The following is a 22843-nucleotide window of genomic DNA, read 5'->3' as shown; positions in this document are numbered from 1 at the left end:
CATGTCCGACTATATATTGTCGCCCTTAAAAGAAAATCTCTGTAGTGCTATATCTTTAATTTCTTCCCAATTGGCCTCTCAAAATAAGGATACAATGTCTCTTTAAATAGGCTAAGGTTAGAGGTGTAATCATACTCAAATATCCCTGAAGTAATTAGAGTTTAATTGGGAAAGATAGCAGAGTTTAACTGGGAAAAGAAACTCAATTTATGTGGGAAACACGTCGTCATCGTCTGTTCGGTTGAAAATATAAGGCATACCTCAAAAATCTCTACCTTCACTCATATTTACCATACCTTCTTCTCCAGGCCGCGTCACGGGCCAAAGTCGATCTTTGTAAAATATCAACCAAGCCCAAACCGTTTCCAAACTTGGAAACTGAAAGACTTCTAGTCTTCAAATCAAGATTGTATAATGTAGCCAGGGCCAGTGATACACAAACGGATGTGTGCTTCAAAACAAGAAAGAAAACATCGAGGAAATCAACTTCCTCCACTTAACTGTTACTATTTATGATCAACCTTGCTTTAAACACTCTACTTTATCTGAAAATTATATAATTTGAAATCTGTGATTCTATCAAACTTCTTGATATAGAAATTCGTAGTCGTCATCCCTGAACAGGACGTTTGCAGAATCTGAACCAAGCTCTGATACCAATTTGTTGGGGATTGACTCGTATAAACAATGAAATAAAAAAGGTAGAGAAGATCGAACATAAATTTTACGTGGAAAACTACTCCAAAGAGGATAAAAACCACGAGCAAAGGAGGCTTTGACTCTTCACTAAATGAGTAAATAAACAAGAGTACAATATGGAAAAAGTAAACCTAACTGTACTAAACTTACAAACCCAAACCCCAAAAATAAAGCCCTAACTCTCATAGAATTCTCTTAAAAGGGGTACAAAATTCTCTCCATAGTTACAACGAAAACTCTTACCAAAACTCATATGCAACTAAATTTTGCCACCTTCAAAAGAAAAGCCCTGTAGTACTACATCTTTAATTGCCTCTTAATTGGCCTCTCAAAATAGGGATACAATACCTCTTTAAATAGGCTAAGATTAAAGGTCTATTCATACTAAAATATCCCCAGAATAATCAGAGTTTAATTGGGAAAATATAATAGAGTTTAACTGGAATAAGAAACATGATTTATATGGGGAACATGTCGCCATGTCGTAACATCCTTATTCGTGTCGTCGTGATGCCGTTTGTCATCGTAAATTCTAGAAGCTTCTTGTTATGACACCGCTGTCTGTTCAATCGGAAATACGAGGCACAACCCACACTTCATTTATCAAACACAAACCACAACTAGATATGCAAGCAAATAAGATAATAAGAAGAAACATGGGAGAACCTAATTAAAAGTACACATTGTCAGTGAAGTGACCAAAGATAATGACAATAATTTGTCTTTAGGTTGGAACTTCTAGGACTACTTCAAGTTGTAAGACAAGTTCAATAAATGGGTTCTTATATAATGCTATCACAAATCCATAAGATAAGTTTACATTAAATTGAGTTATTCTTAAGGAAAATATCAAACTATGACTCTGAATTGGACTTTAAAACGTATAAAATTTTAGCCAAGTTGTAGTGTCCTTGAGCAATATATCAAATAGACTTTTAACTCTCAAATCACATTATTTCCCTTTAGTAAATTCTAAACATGTATAATGAGAAAATATAACATCACATAGGTAAAATAATAGAAAGTAAAAATCAAGGAGCAAAACAATAATAAATAAAGGAAAAAGAACATTCCATATAGGGTAGTGTTGTTGGACGAAGAGAGAAACCCCTTAAGACGTTTCAAAGTATTATTGTATTACCTTGGATCTTATACATAACTTGTCTCCATATCATACACGTGTATTTAACTTTCTAGTTATATTAAAACCCTAAAATAGGAATATAAAATATAATCTAATTCCAATAAAATGGGGGGTGATGAAATTTTTGGAAATATACTACTGCAAACAAAACCGTTAGCACTGACAGGAAACCAAACTAAGTGTATGTAAATAAAGTAATCACTGTGTTATGGAAGAACCACTACCTTAGAAGCGATTTTTCTTTGATTGGTATAATCTTAAATGGAAGTCGCCCCCAAGGTTAATACAATACTTTAAATTCGAACACCCGAATGAGAAAGATGGAACTCAAGAGGTTTGCTCTTATTGTAAAAGTTGGAAAATAAACTAGAAGAAACTCAGGTAAACCACACTAGGTTCAATTCCCAAGAAAGATTGGAGAGGTCATAAATGGTCCCGCTTAAAACCCAATCTCCTAAACATGACATCGCACTAATGTAATTTAGTAAAACACCAGAACTTTTTAGAGAGCAAGAATGGGAGAGAAAAGAGAAAACTGGGTTTTTTTTGTGTGTTGTGAAGAACGAGTAGAATAATCTGTTATTTATATTGTTTTTAAAAGGGGCAAAATGATAAAGTAACTATATTAGCTTCTAAAAATAGTAGAAAATTATCCTCAACAGAAAATATTTTGAAAAAATATTTTTCATTTTTCATTGCCGACATTCCTCTATTAATGCAAAAGAATTAGAAAATTTTGTAAACATGAGAAAAGGAAAAATTGAGAAGAGCAATAGCAAAATTAGCTGCTTAAGCTGTAGTATCTTGTGGATTTGAACTAATACATAGTGAAATGAGTGGTTCTTCTCTTTAACAAATGAACGAATCTTAAACTTGTTAAAATAAGGGTTAACTCATGACACACGACTAATCTCAGGTCCAATTGAATTCTGCGATAGATCAATAATTTAGCCAATATACCTCAGGATGCTGATAAGTACTCTAGAAAAACAACCCAACGTCTTTCATAGAATGTGGCTAATTCTTCACACTTACGTAGGTGATTTTATTAAGTCTATTTCACTATAAGTTTGTCTCAATAGAACCACCCAAACTTTGGGAAATGAATTCATTAAGAGTAAGAAACTCAACTGTACACGTCAGTGAATCCATCAAGTCCATCTCAATAGAACCACCGAAACTTTTGGCTATGAACTCATTAAGAGCAATGAGTTCATCCTTATGCATGTACATTGTGCACTATAAGGATAGGTATAAATGTACACTATGAGTCTTTCCATGGTCTCGTTTGACCATATTAAACTTAAAAGACTAAGTTGGGTATCTACCATGAATTTTTCAACCAGTGGGCTTAATATCCATTCCCCTCGACGAATCAAGAATCATTTTCCTACGTAACCCTTTGGTTAGTGGATCAACTCGATTTCTATCAGATTTTACGTACTCCAAGATGAGTACTTCATTCTTTATGAAGTGTCTCACATATTTATGTCTTATTCATATATGCCTTTTTTTGTCATTGTAAGCCTGGTTTTGAGTAACACAAATGACAGCTTGTGAATCACATAATATGGACATAGAAGGTGTAGGTTCCCCCCATAAAGTAATCTACGCAAGCAGATTCCTGAGTCACTCGACCTTTTTCCCAACTCAGTCAAGAGTTATAAACTTTGATTCCATCGTGGAGTAAGCAATACACATCTATTTAGCAGACTTTAAAGAAATAATTGCTCCATCCAAAATAAAGATATACCCACTTACAGAGCTAACTTTATTAGTTACCTAATTTGCATCACAATATCTTTCTAAGACCGTAGGGTATTCGAAAAATTTCAATTTCCAAGTTATTGTAATTTAATTTCATTCAAAACCATTTTGGGAAGTTTAACCTTGATAGCATAGTAACTTGTGAACCATGACACTTTCCCCCACTTATTATGTCGATGCCCTCATCAACATGAAGCCACACTTTTAGTTACCTTGTTGTGTCGAGTTGACATTTCAATCTCAAGTCCATCTAAGGCTTTTAAGGCCTAAGGTTATGATTCATTCAATGCGAATCAGGCATAAACTTGAACTTAGTCTCATGTCAATCGTTGGAGTAGTCTGGTTTATGCTCATTCCTCCACCGAACACTTGGACTCAATGTCACAACATATAATCATCAGGTTACAACCTTAATGGTATGACCCTTTGTCGACTAAATATTACCATACCTTTGATACTTCAAAATGCTTCCCTTTGGATGTGGCACCAACCGCACTTTTACGGCATCTCGTTGGATATGTCCATCTAGATGTGGTTTATGCCAACCACCCATTACGACTCCAACATTAAATTTTTTAACATGGGAAATACACATTGGCCATCCCCAACTTAGGCCTTCTCGGTCCCTTTATGGTCGCCCTATTGGGCGTGGCCATCTTGGCCAACCGTAACACATGCGACACCACCAAACTAGGTCGATCTTAATATCAATTTTGGACTTTAATGCTCATTCATGCAAACTCTATCACGCCGCTTCTTTCTCCGCACAATCTCATAGGTTACCTGAGCAAGATATCCCCCATTAGTTCTTTTGTTCGAGCTCTCGAACTCGACAATCCTCCAATCTACTTTAGTTAAAAATTATGTGACATTTGGACTAGCTTCACAAATCTCATGTATTAGTAGCTTATCATGGATAAAGGCATCATAAGACCTATCCCAAACACAAGGATCCACCGATCCGCTCATGGTCCTCCGACCCACTTAAACTCAAGGGTCCTCCGACCCATTTAAACTCAAGGGTCCTCTAACCCACTTAAACTCAAGCTCACTAGGCCTTTCAAGCCCATATTGACGCAATGGCCCACTGGCCAACACAAATGGAGCTTACAAATGTTCCAATGCAACTTAGACACACGCTTGCACTACTCAGGTGCCTTTAAATCGATTGCTTCAATATTACACCAACATAGTAATAAATCCAATTTTCCCTTCATTGTCTATTTTATTTGCTCTTTCGAGATTCGAACCCTAAGACCCTTTAGGATTTCACGATACTCAGAGTTTACAATCAAGTCCCATAGGCTCAACTCTCAACTTGGAACTGGAAAGCAAGAGTTAACCACTTGAGAACTAAGTAAACAAAGCCAAACCCGCGTTCTAGCACCTTAAAGTCCCCAACTAAGGTTACAAGCTCGTGTTACCAAGCTCGACTTCTAAATTGCTTGTAGGAGCCTTCATTGGTTTTAGTAGCGAGAAACGAAAATAATTCTCATGTTTAAACAATTGCAAAGAAATTGCTTCTAAATTGTTGGAAATATACTATTGCAAACAAAAACATTAGTAATGACAAGAAACCAAACTAAATGTAGATAAATAAAGCAATCACGGTACCGTGGAAGAACCACTGCCTTAGAAGTGATTTCACCCTAATCTGTGTAATCAAAAATGGGCATCGCCCTTCAAGATTAACACAATACTTCCAAATTTGTGCATTCGAATGAGGAAGATAGAACTCAAAAGGTTTACTCTTCTCGTAAATTTTGGGAAATAAACTAGAAGAAACTCAAGTAAACTACACTAGATTCAATTCACAGGAAAGATTGGAGGGTTCACAGATGACCCCCTTAAAATCCAATCTCTTAGACAGAATATCGCACTAATGTAATTTAGTAAAACACTAAAATTTTCTAGAGAGTAAGAATGAGAGAGAAAATAGATAACTGGGTTTTCTTGTTTTTCTATGTTGTGAAAAATAAGTAGAATTTTGTTTTCAGAAGATGCAAAATGGTAAAATAACAATGTCAGTTTCAAAAAATAGTAAATGATTTTCCTCAATAAAAAATATTCTACAATAATCAAAAGATTTTTCTCAACCCAAAAATATTTTACAATAAAAAATATTTTGAAAAAATATTTTTGATTTTACATTAACAACAGAAATTACTTGCGTTTGGATGTTTTGAAGCTGTTGGTGAAGCTTGGTGTCATGGTGGTAGAAGTGAGAGGAGAACAAAAAGGGAAATAGAGCAGTGAAATCCTTGTAGACGAAGTCAAGGAAGGCCAGCAAAAGAATGGGTCAAAAATTGGGCTGCAAGGTAGGCCAGCAATTCAAATGGGACCAGTTAAGAGCACCACAACATAAACAGAAGAATCTAAGGAATGGGGTAGTTAATGGAAACAGGCCCAACGATCATTCAAAAGGGTTTTAGCACCAACGATTTAGGAATTAAATAAAAGATCAGAGTTTGTTATCATTCATCGTAGATAAATATCCTTGTCAACTTTCTATATAACCTTAATCTGCACAATCTCATCCTTCAGACCCGGGCCATAACACTTGTTCTTTAAAATTTTAAAAAGTTACTTTCAAAATTATAAGGGTTATAATTTTTTTTTTTTTTTAGGTTCAAAGATCACTACTTCAATTAAATTCATCAACAATTATAAAGTTGTCATTGGGATAATCCATTTCGAACGACAGATTACAACGATTATATAAAGAACATTTACAAGGGTTATAACTTGTTTATGTTAGTAAGTAGACGTATCTACAATTTATCTATATATTTTTAATTTTTTGGTTTTTCTATACGTTATATCCAAATTAATATTTAACGTTAAAAGATGTTATTGATACAATTAGAAACTAAATAATAAAGAAACCGGATACGCAGCGATTGGATGATGCAAAGGGAGCCCCACGGACGGCTGAGATTTGTATATTTTGTGTGAAGGTCAAAGTGAAAATTTTATCATGAGAGACAGAAATACAAGCGTTTATCCGACGCACCGCCCATCTTTTTTATTTTCCTATTCTTCTCGTCCTGTTCTATTTATTTTTGGGAAGATACATGTGTCATTTTCATTTTGTCAAATATTTTACAATTTCCAACTCGTTACCCTGCCTCGCTCTTCATTTCTCTCATTCCTCGGTTTCTTTTTTCTTTAATCTGAACTTCACTAAGCTGCCATGTCGTTTACAGGACTGGGTCGGGTATTTCTTCCTCTTCCTTTCTTTTAGTTTCATGGTTCATCTTTTCATGTTAGTTTCTTTTTCCTAAAATGTTTGAGTTGCTAGTTCCTAGGCTTTTTTCTGTTCTAAACTAGGATCAATTGTATGTTTTACTAACTAACGTCTGAATGAGTTTCATTTTAACTTCTTGTTCACAAGAATCATTAGTCTTAGGTGCTATAAATGATTTGATGTGGTAGTAAACATAGCCAATCCACTTGGATTATGAGTCTCTCTTAGATATTCTGGGGGGGGGGGTAAAGTGAATATTATGCCTTTCAACTTTAATTTCTTCCATTGCATGTTCTATATATTGTTTGTTTTCCTTAAAATTTTGGATTACTTCACACATGTTTCAGCCTTGTGCTTGTGGCTAATAAGTTTGCCACATGATTGCTTGTTCAAGACTTAATCTCCTAAACTAGTAAACATTTTTCAACCCCATCATCTGAAGAAGATTATGAAAAACTTACCTATCAAATGATTGTATGACAGCCAAATGCCACATCTGGCATGTGCGCTGCCGGTCACGCCAAGGATACATTTTTGGAACAGAAAAGGAAGAAAATTTACCGCTATTTGGTATTTAGGATCGATGAGAAGAAAAGAAAAGTTGTGGTTGAGAAAACTGGTGATCCAGCTGAGACTTATGATGACTTCACTGCATCTCTTCCCGAGAATGATTGTCGATATGCTGTATATGACTTCGATTTTGTTACTTCTGACAATTGCCAAAAGAGCAAGATTTTCTTCATTGCATGGTTAGTTTTCTTTCCCTTTGATTGTCTTTATATTGTAGTGAACACATTTGGTAGTAGTCATAAAGGAAGAGAGTAGGTGTTGCATATGTTGGGATTTGGTTTTGGTTACAGTCTCTTGAATGTGCTGTTATAGTTTTATTACCTTGATGCTTCTTCAATTTTTGCACAATTGAAGTTTTATGTGAATTTGGTAGCCTAGCACCTGGAAAGGAATTAAAAGGAACGATAAGAGGGATCAAGCCGTCAGGGTTGCCTCTGAGCTTTCCATGGCAGCATTAATGAGGGAATGCAGCTGAAAGAGACCAGTATTTGGCCCATGTTTTGCTTGATTAGTGTTGGGAACAAAAATAGGTTATTATTTCTTCGAGCCTTTGGGTTAGAAATGGTTCTTTTTGGTGCCAGTTACATATATGTTGACATCAGTTTTCTTGTTCTTACTTCTCATGTAGCAATTGCACTCCCCTGGCATGCATTGAATACATTAAAGAAGTTGCCTATCAAATCTTCTCCTTGCCTAACAATTGGGTTATGTCATCAGGTCCCCTTCATCATCTCGAATCCGTTCAAAAGTGCTCTACGCCACTTCAAAACACGGGCTTCGAGAGGAACTGGATGGTATCCACTATGAGATTCAGGCAACTGACCCTACAGAGATGGATCTTGAAGTGCTGAAGGACCGTGCTAACTGAGCGTTGCATAGTTTAACTGTTCCATTCAAGAAGTTACCCCCTCGCTTTGCTGACTCCAAGTTAGTCTTTGCTTCATGTGCAGAATCATTTTCTGACACAAAAAATTAGTTCATGTATAATCCTTGAATAACCAGAATCTGGTGAAGTTGATATGAAGCTCTGGGCTTAACATTATCTGGTTCCTGTTAATTCTGGTTCTTTACTATTATTTTCCTCTGAACAAAGACACTGTCATCCGTACTGGTAATTAGAGAGAAATCATAGAGTCAGGTTCCACACACACGGAAGAAACAATAGTTATCAGGGACTGGGAGGCTCGTTTCAGGATGGTTCCCTGCATCTTCCTTCAATTTGTCGTAACCTCATTCTGAGCCAGACACAAAAATCCCAACAACTGCAGGCCCCATCCCATTCGATAATATGTTTATATAAATTGTTCTGTCCATGTCTAATTGGGAGGTTTGCAGCGACTCTGCCAGAGAATTTTGAGTGGAGGAAACCCCTTTAAATATGAAGTTTCAATTATTTCATACATTACAATCTAACTAAGGGAGTTCTTGTTGGTTTAGCAGAGAACTAACAGAAGCATAGAAAATAAGACTAGAAATGATGATTTAATTCATTAACCAAGCAGCCCTTATATGTATGTCTCAAGTAACAAACTCAAACCAATTTTGAATTTTCTACTCTTACTAACAAGCTAACAACACCTAGCTTCCTACTCCTAACAAGCTAACAACTCCTACTAACAAACTAACAAATCTCCCTAGAACTTAGTTGTCGAAACCATTTTTTGAAAGGTGTGATCGGAATCGCCACCAATCCTTTTTATATGAGGTGTGATCGGATCACCTTAAAACTTGATCTTTTTAATAAAATGTTTAATTTATTAAAACAATATTTTTCGGTTTACAAAAATCCAAAAAACGGGTTCGGGAGTCAGTTACGCACAAGGAAGGATTAGTACCTTCATGATGCCCAAAATTGGTACCTAGTTGATTACTTGATTTCTTAGTGTCGAAAATTAAAAACTTGGAAATAATTTAAAATACGATCCCTCTTTGGACTAATGTTAATTTTACCTAAAAATTGCTTGAAAAAATCGAAAAGTATGTTTAAGACCCTCTCATCTCGAGGCAACGAAATGTCACATCCCGTAAGTTAGGATACAATGCTTTGAATCCTTGAGAATAAGTTCGCCTTTATTTTTTATTTGAAATCTTATATATTTTAATTTTGAAAGGATATTCGGTTATTCGAGTTCAACGAGAAAATCGAAACCCCGTAAGTTAGGATACGATTTCTCGAATATTCCAAATATGGAACATTGCCTTAATTCAGGGGCGAAGCCAGAAAATTTTTTTAGGGGGGCCGGATGAAATTTTAATTTTTTATAGTTTATATCTTTATAATTAGTAAAGGATTAAATCGAATTTTTATAATTTTAGGGGGGGCAAAGTGTAATTTTACCTTTACTAATTTAAAATTTTAAAAAAATTTAAAGGGCCTTAGAAGTAATTTTACATTTTAGGGGGGGTCGGGGCCTATGCCAGCCCCCTGGCTTCGCCCCTGCCTTAATTTTGAAAATTTCCTTTTTATGTATCAAGTAAAAATCAATGTGACATGAATTGATTATAATAATGGTAATAATATTAATAATCAAATCACAATAATAAGATAAATAAAGTAACTTAAAATAAAAATGGAAATGGAAAATGCACAATTTAAAAAAGATAAATAAACATAACATGAAGATATTAGAAATAATAAAAGAAATAATAAAACAACAAAAACATTAGAACTAAAATAATAACATCAATAATAAAAACGCAAAATTAAAAAAAGAGTATGAATAATCTATTTTTTTTAATATAAAAGGAAGAAGAAATAATAATAAATAAAATAAAATATAAAGTTTGTGGAAAGGTTGAAATAAAATAGATTAAGGATTAAATCAAGATTAAAGTGAACTTAAAAGCAGAAATTTAAATAATAAAATATAAAAATGCAAAAGTATTTAAAAAAATAAAATAAAATAAGGACTGAAATTGAAAGCCAAACAAAATTTTAGGGGAGGAATCGGGAATTAAAATAAGGTGAAGGACCTAATCGTAATGCACAAATAAAAAGGAGGGACCAAAAGGGAAAATATTCCTTGTCTTTCAAAACGCACAATTCCAATATGGACTAAAATGAAACAATGCAAAAATCACAGGCTAAAATTAAAAAGAAAAAAAAAGGAACAGGATTAAATTGAAAATGGGCAAAAAAGCGGAAGGACCGACCGCACAAATAACCCCAGACACTAGAAAACATGTGGATACCAGCCGCGCGGGTCAGGTCTTAAGCCGACCCCCCCAAAACAATGTCGTTTTGGCGTTAAAGGGCCTAAGTGAAACGATGTCTTTTCACAACTGCTATTTAAATCAAAAAAATTTTAAACTTTTCATTTTAACCCTGTTTTTTTTAAAAAAAAACCCTCTTTCTCTTAAAGTCACTAGGTCCGGTCACCAAAAATCCTCATTTTGAGCACTCCTACACATAAAGCCCGGATTTGGGGCTATTTTTCGCAAAAACTTGACCAAAAAGAGAAAAACCCAAAAGAATCCTTTCGATTTCTCTTCCGTTTTATCGAATAGAATCGTTCATCATTGGGAACGATGACCTCCTCCACTAGCGGCGGTGGGATTCGAAACGTACTGGTAAGTTTTTTTCTTTTTTTTGTATTTTTATGCCTAAAAATAAAAATAAAAAATAAAGAAACAAATCACCTCTTGAAAATATGACCAATTCTTCTCTATATTTTTTTATATATATTTTTCGTGTTTAAATATTACATTGGTTGGGGCTTTTATAGCCTAATAACACATTAGATTTTTCCTCTGTTTCTGTTTTTGTTCCTGCCTTTCCTGCTCTGTTTTCTTTCTTTGCTCTTTTTTGCAGGCCTTGGCGAGTCAACGGAGGATGGGTCTTGCTATTTTGGTGCAACGATGACAGCAAGGTGTCAGGCCTTGGGACGAGGCATAGGCAATGTGATCGAGGAGCGAGCAGTGGCGCAGCTACGATTTCTGCTCTTTTTTTCATTAGTTTAGGCTTTGGGCTTGTAAAACTTTCAGCTAGGTTTTTAGTATTTTGGGTTGGAAAAATTGGATTGGACTTATTATTATTATTTATTTATTTGGTTTGTTGTTTTTGGTTTAGTGGGCAGGGCAAATTGGGCCTACTACAGCGGCCTCTCTTCACTCATTGTCGTGTAACGTGAATGGAGCAAAAACTTTTAAGAAGGACCAATTTTGCTTGGCCTCGCCGAATCTTGACTTCTTGGTGTTCATCTTCTTCAAGTAGACTCTTTCTAACCCACTCCAACTTCAGAGGTATAGAATTTGTTATTTTAATCTACCCTACTACAACTTTACAAAAATAAGATTTGTAGCTTCAATCTGCTCCACTGCAACTTTAGGGAGATAAGATTTGTAGCTTCCATCTATTCCACTGCAACATCAAGAAGATAAGATTTGTAATTTCAATCTACTCCACTGTAACTTCAGAGAGATAAGATTTGTAACTTGTAATTTTAATCTGTTCCTCTACAACTTCAAGGAAATAAGATTTGCTATCTTTAATCTACTCTACTGCAACTTCAGAGAGATAAGATTTGTAACTTGTAATTTTAATCTGTTCCTCTACAACTTCAAGGAAATAAGATTTGCTATCTTTAATCTACTCTACTGCAACTTTAAGGAGATAAGATTTGTAACTTTAATCTGCTCAATTGCAACTTCAAAGAGATAAGATCTGTGGCTTCAATCTGCTCCACTGCAACTTCAGGGAGATAAGATTTACCATGATAACTTCAATCCGTCCCACTACAACTTTAGGGGTATAGGATTTGTAACTTTGATCTACTGCACTGCAACTTCTGTGAGATAAGGTTTATAGCTTTAATCTGCTCTATTGCAACTTTAGAGAGATAAGATTTACTATTTTCAATCTGCTCTACTGTAACTTTAGGGAGATAAAGTTTATAGCTTTAATCTGCTCTACTGCAACTTCAGAGAGATAAGATTTGCTATCTTCAATCTGCTCCACTGTAACTTCATGGAGATAAGACTTGTGGTTTGTAGCTTTAATCTGTTCTACTGCAACTTTAGGGGAATAAGATTCGCTATCTTCAATCTACTCCACTACAACTTCAGGGAGATAAGATTTGTAACTTGTAGCTTTAATCTATTCCACTACACTTCAAGGAAATAAGACTCGCTACGATAGATTTAATCCGACATACTGCAATTTCAGAAGTATAGGATTTATCGCTTCAATTTATTCCACTGCAACTTCAGGGAGATAAGATTCGCTATGGTAGATTTAATCCGACCTACTGCAACTTCAGAGGTATAGGATTTGTGGCTTTAATCTGCTCCACTACAACTTCAGGGAGATAAGATTCGCCATGTTGACTTCAATCCGTCTCACTGTAACTTCAGCGGTATAGGATTTGTGGCTTTAATCTGCTCCACTACAACTTTAGGGAGATAAGATTCACCATGATAACTTCAATCTGTCCCACTACAACTTCAGAGGTATAAGATTTATAGTTTCTTTGATCTTGTTACACCATTCTCTAGGGAACATGACCTGTAAACTCCATTTCATAGGCCTATCTTTATGCTGAGTGATTAGGATGTCATGATTAGAATGAATCAAATGCTCCTAACTAGATATGTATGAATGATATTTGTATGAATGTAGGATATCATTTTTCAAGAATGACCACTTTTTAATGCTTAGGTTGTCATTACTCGTTATTCATCAAGGTTCTATCACTGATGTGTTACCATGCCTTTTTGTTCAGCTGGTATCTTTGATAGAAAATCCGAAGAAATAGTCACAATTTAGACTATTCTTTCTCAAATGTTTCCAAGCCTTAAGTTTGGTTAGTTCTAAATAATGTTCTTGTTTTTAGATCCTTGTACTATTTAGAAAACCTTTTAGAGTAATATGCAAAACTCTTTTTACTTGAATATTATTAGTCCATTAATCATTATTTCAATGTAAAAATGCTTGAAAAATATTGTAACAATGGACAAGATTGAAATTTATTAGGAACAGAGCTCAAAATGAATAGATTTATCAAAATAACAAATGTTGCTAAAATACACAAATGAATAAGATGAAAACAGGTGCCCCAGATATTGTAGCACGAGCTTCCTCGCACTAACTTCTTGAGGACCATCTTGAGTTTGATATGTGTTTAGGAGATCCAGAGTGCTTTGTTGATGCCCTAAGACGTAACGTTTTTCTTTTTGAGACAACCCTACCATTACGTGTTCAATCTTCAATCAAAATTTGAGCTGTCCTTTTTTTCGGGATTTCAACTCAAAACCCCTTTGGTCTCAAGGCGCCGTTTGCGGGTTTTCACCTTGGCCTCTCCTTTTTTTTTAGGGGAAATACTTATTGACTAAATCTGAATTCACAGGATTGGGCAAGCTTTTGCCATCCATCTCATTCAAAATCAACGCTTCTCTAGAAAAGACCTTTTTTACCATATAAGGTCCTTTCTAATTTGGAATCTATTTCTCTCTGAAATCCTTTTGTAAGACAGGATCTTTTTCAATACTAGGCCTCCCTCATGGAATTCTCTAGGATGAAATTTTTTGTTGTAAGCTCGCATCATTCACTTTTGATACATTTAACCGTGACTGATGGCTTTCAACCTTTTCTCTTTAATCAAGTTTAGTCAGGATTAGATCCATTCTGTTTCATCCAACTTTAATTTTACCAAAATTGAAGAAAAGGAATCTCGACTTTAATGGGTAAAACCGTCTCCATTCCATAAACCAAAGAGAAAGGCGTTGCCCCGGTCGAGGTTATGACAGATGTTCGATAAGCATAGAGAGCAAATCGTAACTTTTCATGCCAATATTTATAAGTCTCAGTTATTTTCCCTACAATCTTCTTAATGTTTTTATTGACTGCCTCCATTGCACCATTCATTTTTGGGCGATACAGTGATGAGTTATGGTGTTTTATCTTGAACTAACTATAGACTTCTGATATTGTGCTGTTGTTCAAATTTAGTGCATTGCTAGATATGATCCTTTTTGGCATTCCATATCGACATATGATCTCTTTCTTTAAAAACTTATTGACTGCCGACTTCGTGATATTGGCATATGAAGCGGCTTCTACCCACTTTGTAAAGTAATAGATGACCACGAAGATGAATCGATGCCCATTAGAAGCTTTAGGTGAGATTGGCCCAATAACAACTATGTCCTACATAGAGAAAGGCCACGGAGAAGTTATAACATGAAGAGGTGAGGGAGGTATATGAATTTTATCTCCATAAATTTGACACTTATGGCATTTTTTGGCATAATTGATGCAACCTCCTTCCATAGTGGACCAATAATACCCGAATCTCAGGATTTGCCTGGTCATTGTGAAACCATTGGCATGTGTTCCGCAAACACCCTCATGAACTTCTTCCAAGATTTTCTTAGCCTCGATAGCATCTACACATCTTAGTAGCACCTGATCATTTCTCCTTTTATATAGGATCTTCCCATCTAAGACATAGTCACTGACCAGTTTTCTCAATGTCCTTTTATCATTATCAATTGCTTGGTTAAGGTATTCACAATTCTTCATATATCGCAATATATCGTGGTATCAAGGGTGGTCATCATTTTTTTCTTATTCTTTGATGTTGTAACAATGAGTCAGAGTCTCATAAATACTCATCTGGATAGGTTTTACATTTTCTTGTTTGTTCACTTTGATCATGGAAGCTAAAGAAGCCAAGGCATCAACCATCTGATTTTTGTCTCGTGAAAGGTAGTAGAAGGTGATGTCATCAAACTCTTTAATTAATTCAAGAACCAGCCTTCGATTCTCTTGCCTCCCATTCATCTTTGAGTTGATAGATCACTAGCATAGAATCCCCATATACCTCTAGCACTTTGATTTTATGTTCTATGACTGCACGGATACCCATGATGCATGCTTCATATTCTGTCATATTGTTCGTGTAATCAAAATCCAATTTTCTAGTAAATGGATAATGATCTCCATTTGGGAATACCGGGATTGCCCTGATTTCGTTACCCACAGTGTTTGAGGCTTCATCAAAGTTTAGCTTCCAAGGATGACTTTCCTGAGAGTTTTCTTCAATAGTTGCAACATACATTAGATCTTCATTCGGGAAATCAAAGTTTAAAGGCTCGTAATCTTCTAGAGCTCCACTGGCTAGAAACTTTCCTATTGCTCTCTCTTTTATAGCCTTCTGATTTACATAGACTATATCAAATTCGGAAAGCAACTTTTGCCACCGGACCATTCTTCCATTTAAAGCAGTCGATTCCATCATGTACTTTAGAGGGTCCAGTTTTGAGATGAGCCAAGTCGTGTAGTATAACATGTACTGTCTCAGCCTTCGGGTTGTCCAGATTAAGGCGCAACACAACTTCTCGATTGGCGAATATCTTGTCTCACATTCAGTGAATTTCTTACTGAGATAGTATATCACTCTTTCTTTTCTTCCTGACTCATCATGTTGACAGAGCACACATCCCATGGAATTCCCGAATACCGCCAAATATAGTATCAGCAGCTTATCTGGGTTGGGAGGCTTCAGTACTGGGGTATTGGATAAGTAATGTTTGACCTTGTCAAAAGTCTTCTTGCACTCCTCATCCCAAACGCATGGATTGTGTTTAAGGAGACGGAATATGGGGTGTGTGCGGCGGAGGCAACTCCTGTATAGCCTTGACTTTGTTTAGGTTGATCTCGATCCCCTTTTCACTAACTACAAATCCTAAAAATTTTCCCGACTTAGCCCTGAAGGTACATTTTGCTGGATTGAGCTTTAGTTGGGATTTTTTCAATCTTAAGAACAACTTCCTTAATACTTGCACATGCTCTTTTTCCGTTCTGGATTTTGCAATCATGTCGTCGAAATAAGCTTCAATTTCCTTGTGCATCATGTCATGAAACAAGGTTACCATTGCTCTTTGGTACGTTGCTCCCGTATTTTTCAGTCTAAATGGCATCACCTTATAGCAAAATGTTACCCACATGGTTACGAATGTGGTCTTCTCCATGTCTTCAGGATGCATCTTTATATGGTTGTATCCTGAGAAACCATCCATAAAATAGAACAGCGAGTAACTTACTGTATTGTCTACTAAAGTGTCAATATGAGGTAATGAGAAATTGTCTTTCGAGCTGACTTTGTTCAAGTCTTGGTAGTCTACACACATTTGTACTTTTTTATCTTTTTTAGGGACGGGAACGATATTGGCTACCCATTCTGAGTATTTAACCACTTGTAAGAAGCCAACATTGAATTGCTTTGTGACTTCCTCTTTTATTTTCAGTAAAACATTGGGCATCAACCTTCGGAGCTTCTATTGAACTGGCTTGCACTCTTTCTTTATGGGGAGCCGGTGTACCACGATATTAGTACTTAACCCAGGCATGTATTGATATGACCATGCGAAGACATCCTTGAATTCTTGGAGTAACTCAATGAGGTCTCGTTTTGTCTTTGCAGCAATGCAAGCTCCAATATTCACCTCTTTTTCCTCTCCTAATCTTACAATTTCCATTGACTCTTTGTAAGGCAAGATTTGTTCCTCATCTTTTTCTAGTATCCTTAACAAATCAGGAGATAGGTTATAGTGTCGATCATTTTCAAAATTTTGAGAATCCTCTATACACATATCTTGCTCAAAAAGAGACTTTGAGTCAGTAGCAGTGTAACTTATATTATTGATAACTGGAGACCTATTATAGGGATAAAAAAAATCCAAAGAATAAAAGAATTTAAGAATAATTATCTGTATGGTATGATCACGAATGAAATGGAAAAAATAAAAGAATATTTACTCAAAATGATACGCAAAGATGCATTTTATTGAAATAAAGATGTTGGACTAAGCCTATTTCACAAAAGGATTCTTATTGCTCCTAGGCTTAGAGCAATAAACGTGTTTTGAATATTACTCTAAATTAGCTCTAAAAACTACATGAATCTCTTTCGCAGTTTAATTGTTTAGAACACTTCCAGGTACATAGGGGCAAATGACTGATGAATTTCCCCCCAATTCTTTAATCGGATATGGCGTTGATGTTCAGAATTCCCAACATTTCTTTAGCGGTTTCTTTTCTTAACATCTTTCGTTCAGGGTGAATAGTTCCTCCTGACGCGAAAGTCTTAGATATATGAAGAAAGGTCATCGGTTCCCACTTGATCTCTTCCCCACTTGATCTCATTTCTTACTTTTTCTCCAGCTCTCTCTTCTTTTGCCTCGTATCTGGCTTGTATCCTAAGCCAAAGCAGTCTTGTTTGTCCATGAGTGTAACACCCCTTAACCCTAAACTGTCACCAGATCAGGGTTACGGAGCATTATCGGACATGTTGGATAACTTATAAATAATTCATAAATAAATAACATTCTTAGCATAGTTTAACTTTTAAGTCTTTGCAATAGACCCTCGAGGCCCAAAATACGTATTAGGAGTGGAACGAATTTTTTTTAATTTTTTTTTAATTTTGGCAGCATTTCTGCTTATTTTGTATAAAACCCCTGCAAGTTCAAACCAAAAACAACCAATACCATATATACTATATAAACTTTTGTACCATTTCATTAGTATAAACATTAAAAATACTAATTACCATTTTTTTTTACAACAAAAGTCTTGTAACATTTTGATGTGATCAAAATAACACCTATGTACATGCCACTTTTAATTCAAAACATGGTACCTACTTATGAAGCTCTTGAGGATGTGATGAGATGAGAGATCTTCTAGCCGACTTTACCTCTTCGAGTCTAACTGTACCTACGCGTTAAAATTAAACGCGTTAAGCCGATGAAGGCTTAGTAAGCACTACAAGAATAAATAGGCAAATAAATCCTATTAAAATATTATAATCCCTTTTGATCAATATATATTTATATGCATATAAGTTTCTTTAGCTGTATCTTATATTAACAAAATTTAGTTTATTATTATATATAAGTTATAAAACTTACCTTAGTACATTGATAATTTTCTTTGGTTCACAACTTATAACTTTAGCCCAAAGTAGACTTAATAGAACACACTGGATATACGGAACAAATACAGAAGTGCATTATTATGCACAAACGAACAGAGAGCACTAAAGTGCTATACAGAGAGCACAAATGTGCTAAACAGAGAGCACTTAACGTGCTAATAATAGAACGGAGAGCACTAAAGTTCCTTAATGGCATGCCACTAATATCCTAGTAGTTCTAAATTCATCTACTTGGGCATTAAAACTGAATTTCATACATTTAAATACTTTACATAAATATTTTGAAAAATATTTCTCATTTCTTCATCATTACAATTTAGTGCATATTACACAATTCACAAATATCACATCTTTTTCACACATATACTTTTGTCACAAAATTATTACTTAATGTTCAAACAATATAATTTCTTATATTCTCCAATTATAATTTTCTTTTCAAATTTCATAATTCCATAATCTATTATTATTATTATTTATTTACTTATAAATTTAAATGTATACATATATATTACATTTTTATTTCTAAATAATTCTATACTACAATATAAACATCTAAATAAAATTAATTTAAAAAAAATCTTGTAGTACTTACAACAAAAAGATTGAGATGATGTCTTCCTTCACTCCTTAGCCTTCTCTTTTCCTTTTTCTTCAATTAGGTCCTCTCCTTTCTTTTCTTTCTCTTCAATTTCATATAAAACATATAACATTTATATGTTAGAGAAAAATAATTAAATGACTTTCCTATGCTATTAAAAAAAATAAACATGTATGATATAATAAATTCATCATTTCTTACATTAACTTACATTTCAATTTATTCCATAACTAAAATTATTTCCATTTCTATTACAATCTATGCTTTATTTTTAGTTAAATTCTACTTATAACTTAGTTTAACTCCCAAATTTTCACTAATAAACCCCAATTTCAAACTTCTTATAATTTACTCCTTATTGCAATCTATTTCACAATTCAATCTTTTTTCTCAATTCTAATTTGAATTTTTCATAAGTTCAATCTCTAATTTATCCATAAATTCAACAATAACTATATAAAAAAATCTACTAACTCTCAAAATTTCAATATATACCTAATAGTATTTTGTTCTAGGATCATAAAAATTCAATAATTACAAGAAAATGAATTAAATTGACTTACCAAATTGAATTTGAACCTTTGAAATCCCAAATTTTCTTTTTTTTCTTTTTCTTTCTCCCTTTTTCTCTATTTCGTCCCTGTCCCTGCTATTCTGTTTTATTGTTTCTTCTTTCTATTATGTTTCTTTATTTACTTATGTTTTATATATTATATTATATATAATATAATAATATGATATATTATATATTAATACTTAAATATTAAATTAATATAATATATAATATATATTTTTATATTAAAAATATCTTAGATTTTTTTTCTTTCAACATTAAACCGCCTCATTTAATAATAATGGCATATTTGCCTATTTAGTCCTTTCTATTTTCTTTAATCTATAATTAAACTTTCACACTTATTTCAATCTAATCCTTTTTCCTAATTATTTCTAATTAAGTCGAATTCACCTAATCAAAACCTAATTAGACACACAACTAGCTTCGTAAATATTTATAATAAATATTTACGAATCCGATTTATCGGAACGGAGTCTCGAGAATGCATTTTTTTCTCTTTTTATCAATTTAACTATATAATCAATAAAATTTTCCTATCAAAATTTTCATGCAGTATTCCTATCGTAATATAGACTATGCCACAATATTAAAATAAATTTTCTTTCTAAATTGGATTTGTGGTCACGAAACCACTATTCCGATTTTACTGAAAATGGGCCATTACAATGAGCATGGGTATCTTTATGTTTTCTTGTAGGTATTTTCCAAGTTCTCGCCCACGCAAGGCTCCTTTCCCAACTGTTAGTTGCCAGCTCATCCTTGTAGTTTTAGAGATTTTGGGCATCGGGATTTTGTTCCCCTCGACAATGAAGGTTACATTCACAAATTTCAGTGATCGAAAGGAATATTCTATCGCTTCATCATCTACCCCAATATATGGCACGTCACTGGTTACGGATGCAATAATGTCTTCTTCCGCTTTTATCATTACCAATCGACCCTCAGTTACCAACTTTAGCTTTTGGTGCAGTGATGACGACACTGCTTGAGCTGAGTGAATCTAAGGCCTTCCCAGCAAGTAATTATAAGAAGGCTTGATGTCCATCACTAGAAAATCTACTTCATACGTGTTTGGACCAATCAAAAGGGGTATCTTAATCCTTCCCATCACCCTCCTTTCGGTACCATTGAATGCTCTCACTATGTTCTGACACGTCTTCATATGAGAGCTATCCACATGCGACCTATTCAGCATGGATAAGGGCAAGAAATTTAGTGTAGATCCATTATCAATTAACACCCCTGGTAATGTATATCCTTTGCAGCAGGTGGTAATGTGCAGAGTCTTTGTAGATCCCATGCCTGCTAGCGGTATTTCGTCATCATTAAAAAAGATGAAGTTGTCGGCACTTATATTATTAACCCGACGGTCTAGCTTGTTTATAGAGATGCCGTTAGCAACTAAAGTTTCATTTAGCACTTTCATCAACGTGCTACGATGTGTCTTCGAACTTAAAAGTAAAACTAGCACTGATATGCGAGCTGGTTGTTTGTACAGCTGTTCTACAATGCTATACTCACTATGCTTTAAGAATTTCAAGAATTCTTTAGCCTCTTTCTCAATTACCGGCTTATTAACTTGTGATTCAGGTCTGCCATCTTTTCTTTCTTTTATTCAACCACCAAGGCTTTTCTTTTTACAGGCTCAGCTCCTAGATTTGATGGATCATAGTACCTTCTACTGCGCGTGTAGAAACTCACATATTGACTTTCTTCTGAAGCGCTAATTGGGTTCTCTTCTCCCGGGATTGTCACGTTGCAGTCATAATTCCAAGAAACCCTCTTGTTGTCCTTGTAGGGAAAGGCTACAGGTTTTTGGATCATGACCCTTGGTGCAATTTGTACTCCAGCTTCATTGCTTATTGGTCCTGAAATAATGACCACTAGGTGGTTGACCTTATGAACCTTCTTCGCCGATCTTTCCTCTGATGCGCATATATCTTCTTCTTCTGAGCTCTTAACCTACTCATAAAATTCAATATCCTTATTATCCATCAAATTTTGTACTAGGGTCCTGAACTCAATGTACTCTTGGTTCTCTTCCTCATCCCTTCAGGTCTCTCTTCTAAATCCTGTTTGATTAATCTTCCCTCTACCATTTTCTTTCAAACCCATTTCAGTGGGGTTTTCAGTTCTGCTATGTTCATCTTGGTTCTCTTTCCTCCACTTTCGATTATCGAATTTACCCCTTTATCAAAATGACTAGGTAATGGAATTCTTGCCACATTAGGTCCCTATAGATCATCAAACTTTGTAATGCCCATCTTGATGAACCTTTCAATCAACTTTTTAAACGCGGTGCAATTCTCGATTGAGTATCCTGTGATTCCCACGTAGTACTCCCATTGAGCATTTGAGTTGTACTATTTGGAGAACGGAGGTTGCATAAGTTTCAGGTAGAAAAGAGATACCACATGTGCATCAAACAGACTCTAATATAGCTCCATATATGTCATCGGGATAGGTGTGAACTAGAGCCTTTCTGTATTTGGACTCGGGTTGGATTCTTGCCTTGGGGAACCCTGATGGCTAGTAGTTACTGTCCTGGCAAGTCTATAGCGATTGGTTTGGAATACTCTTTATTATATAGGCTCGTGTTATTCACTTTATGTTCCTCCTTCCTTGGGGCCGATCTTTTGGCACTTTCCTCCGTATCTATCTTACCACTTCTCATTGCGTTTTCAATCATTTCACCGGACATCACTATATCCGAGAAGCTCTTAGTAGTGCTTCTCAACATATAATTGATGAACGAGGCTTTTAAAATATTGATGAAAAGTATTGTGGTTTCTTTTTCCAAAAGAAGTGGTTTGACTTGCATTGTCATCTCTCTCCATCTTTGGGCATATTGCCTAAAGCTCTCACTTTGCTTCATTTTTCATATTTTGAAACGTGATTTTGCCGAGCGTTATGTTCATCACATGACTATATGGCTTCATAAAGGCTTGTGCCATGTCTTTTCATGAACTGATTTTGGCACGACTCAGTTGGTCGTACCATTTAGCTGCTGACCCGATCAGACTGTCCTGAAAGCAGTAGATTAACAGTTGATCATTATTGACGTATCCTGTCATCCTTATATAAAACATAGTGATGTAAGCTTCAGGACAAATAGTCCCATTATACTTTTCAAACTCTGGAGTTTTGAAATTCGCTGGGAGCATTGAATCGAGGACCAAACTCAAACCTTAGCATCAACTTCGCAATGGTAGTCAGAATTTTCTATCGCTCTGAATTTTTCTTCTAGCCATCTGCATCGATCCTCAAGTTGCTTTGGCATTTCCACTCTTGCTTTTTCCAT

General features: G+C 34.9%; 1 protein-coding gene across 3 annotated transcripts; it reads left to right on the top strand.

Moving 5' to 3' along the window:
• The first annotated feature begins 6594 nt into the window (after nucleotides 1-6594).
• Nucleotides 6595-8469, top strand: LOC107923038 (actin-depolymerizing factor). Of its 3 annotated transcripts, XR_005904886.1 has the most exons (4): nucleotides 6604-6822; nucleotides 7341-7606; nucleotides 7801-7957; nucleotides 8056-8170. XR_005904886.1 is itself a non-coding variant. In XM_016853248.2 (3 exons), exons 1-3 carry the CDS (start codon nucleotides 6804-6806, stop codon nucleotides 8293-8295), a joined length of 441 nt encoding a protein of 146 aa, XP_016708737.1. In that variant the 5' UTR covers nucleotides 6595-6803; the 3' UTR covers nucleotides 8296-8469. The 3 variants fall into 3 exon arrangements, 2 of the variants coding, with proteins under 2 accessions (XP_016708737.1, XP_040937088.1); XM_016853248.2 differs by lacking the exon at nucleotides 7801-7957 and having other exon boundaries at nucleotides 6595-6827; nucleotides 8145-8469; XM_041081154.1 differs by lacking the exon at nucleotides 7801-7957 and having other exon boundaries at nucleotides 6625-6822; nucleotides 8145-8469.
• Nucleotides 8470-22843: the final 14374 nt, after the last annotated feature.

The sequence above is a fragment of the Gossypium hirsutum genome, chromosome A11, assembly GCF_007990345.1.
Source record: "Gossypium hirsutum isolate 1008001.06 chromosome A11, Gossypium_hirsutum_v2.1, whole genome shotgun sequence".
NCBI classification, from domain to species: Eukaryota; Viridiplantae; Streptophyta; class Magnoliopsida; order Malvales; family Malvaceae; genus Gossypium; species Gossypium hirsutum.
This window is presented reverse-complemented; position numbering and strand designations above follow the sequence as displayed.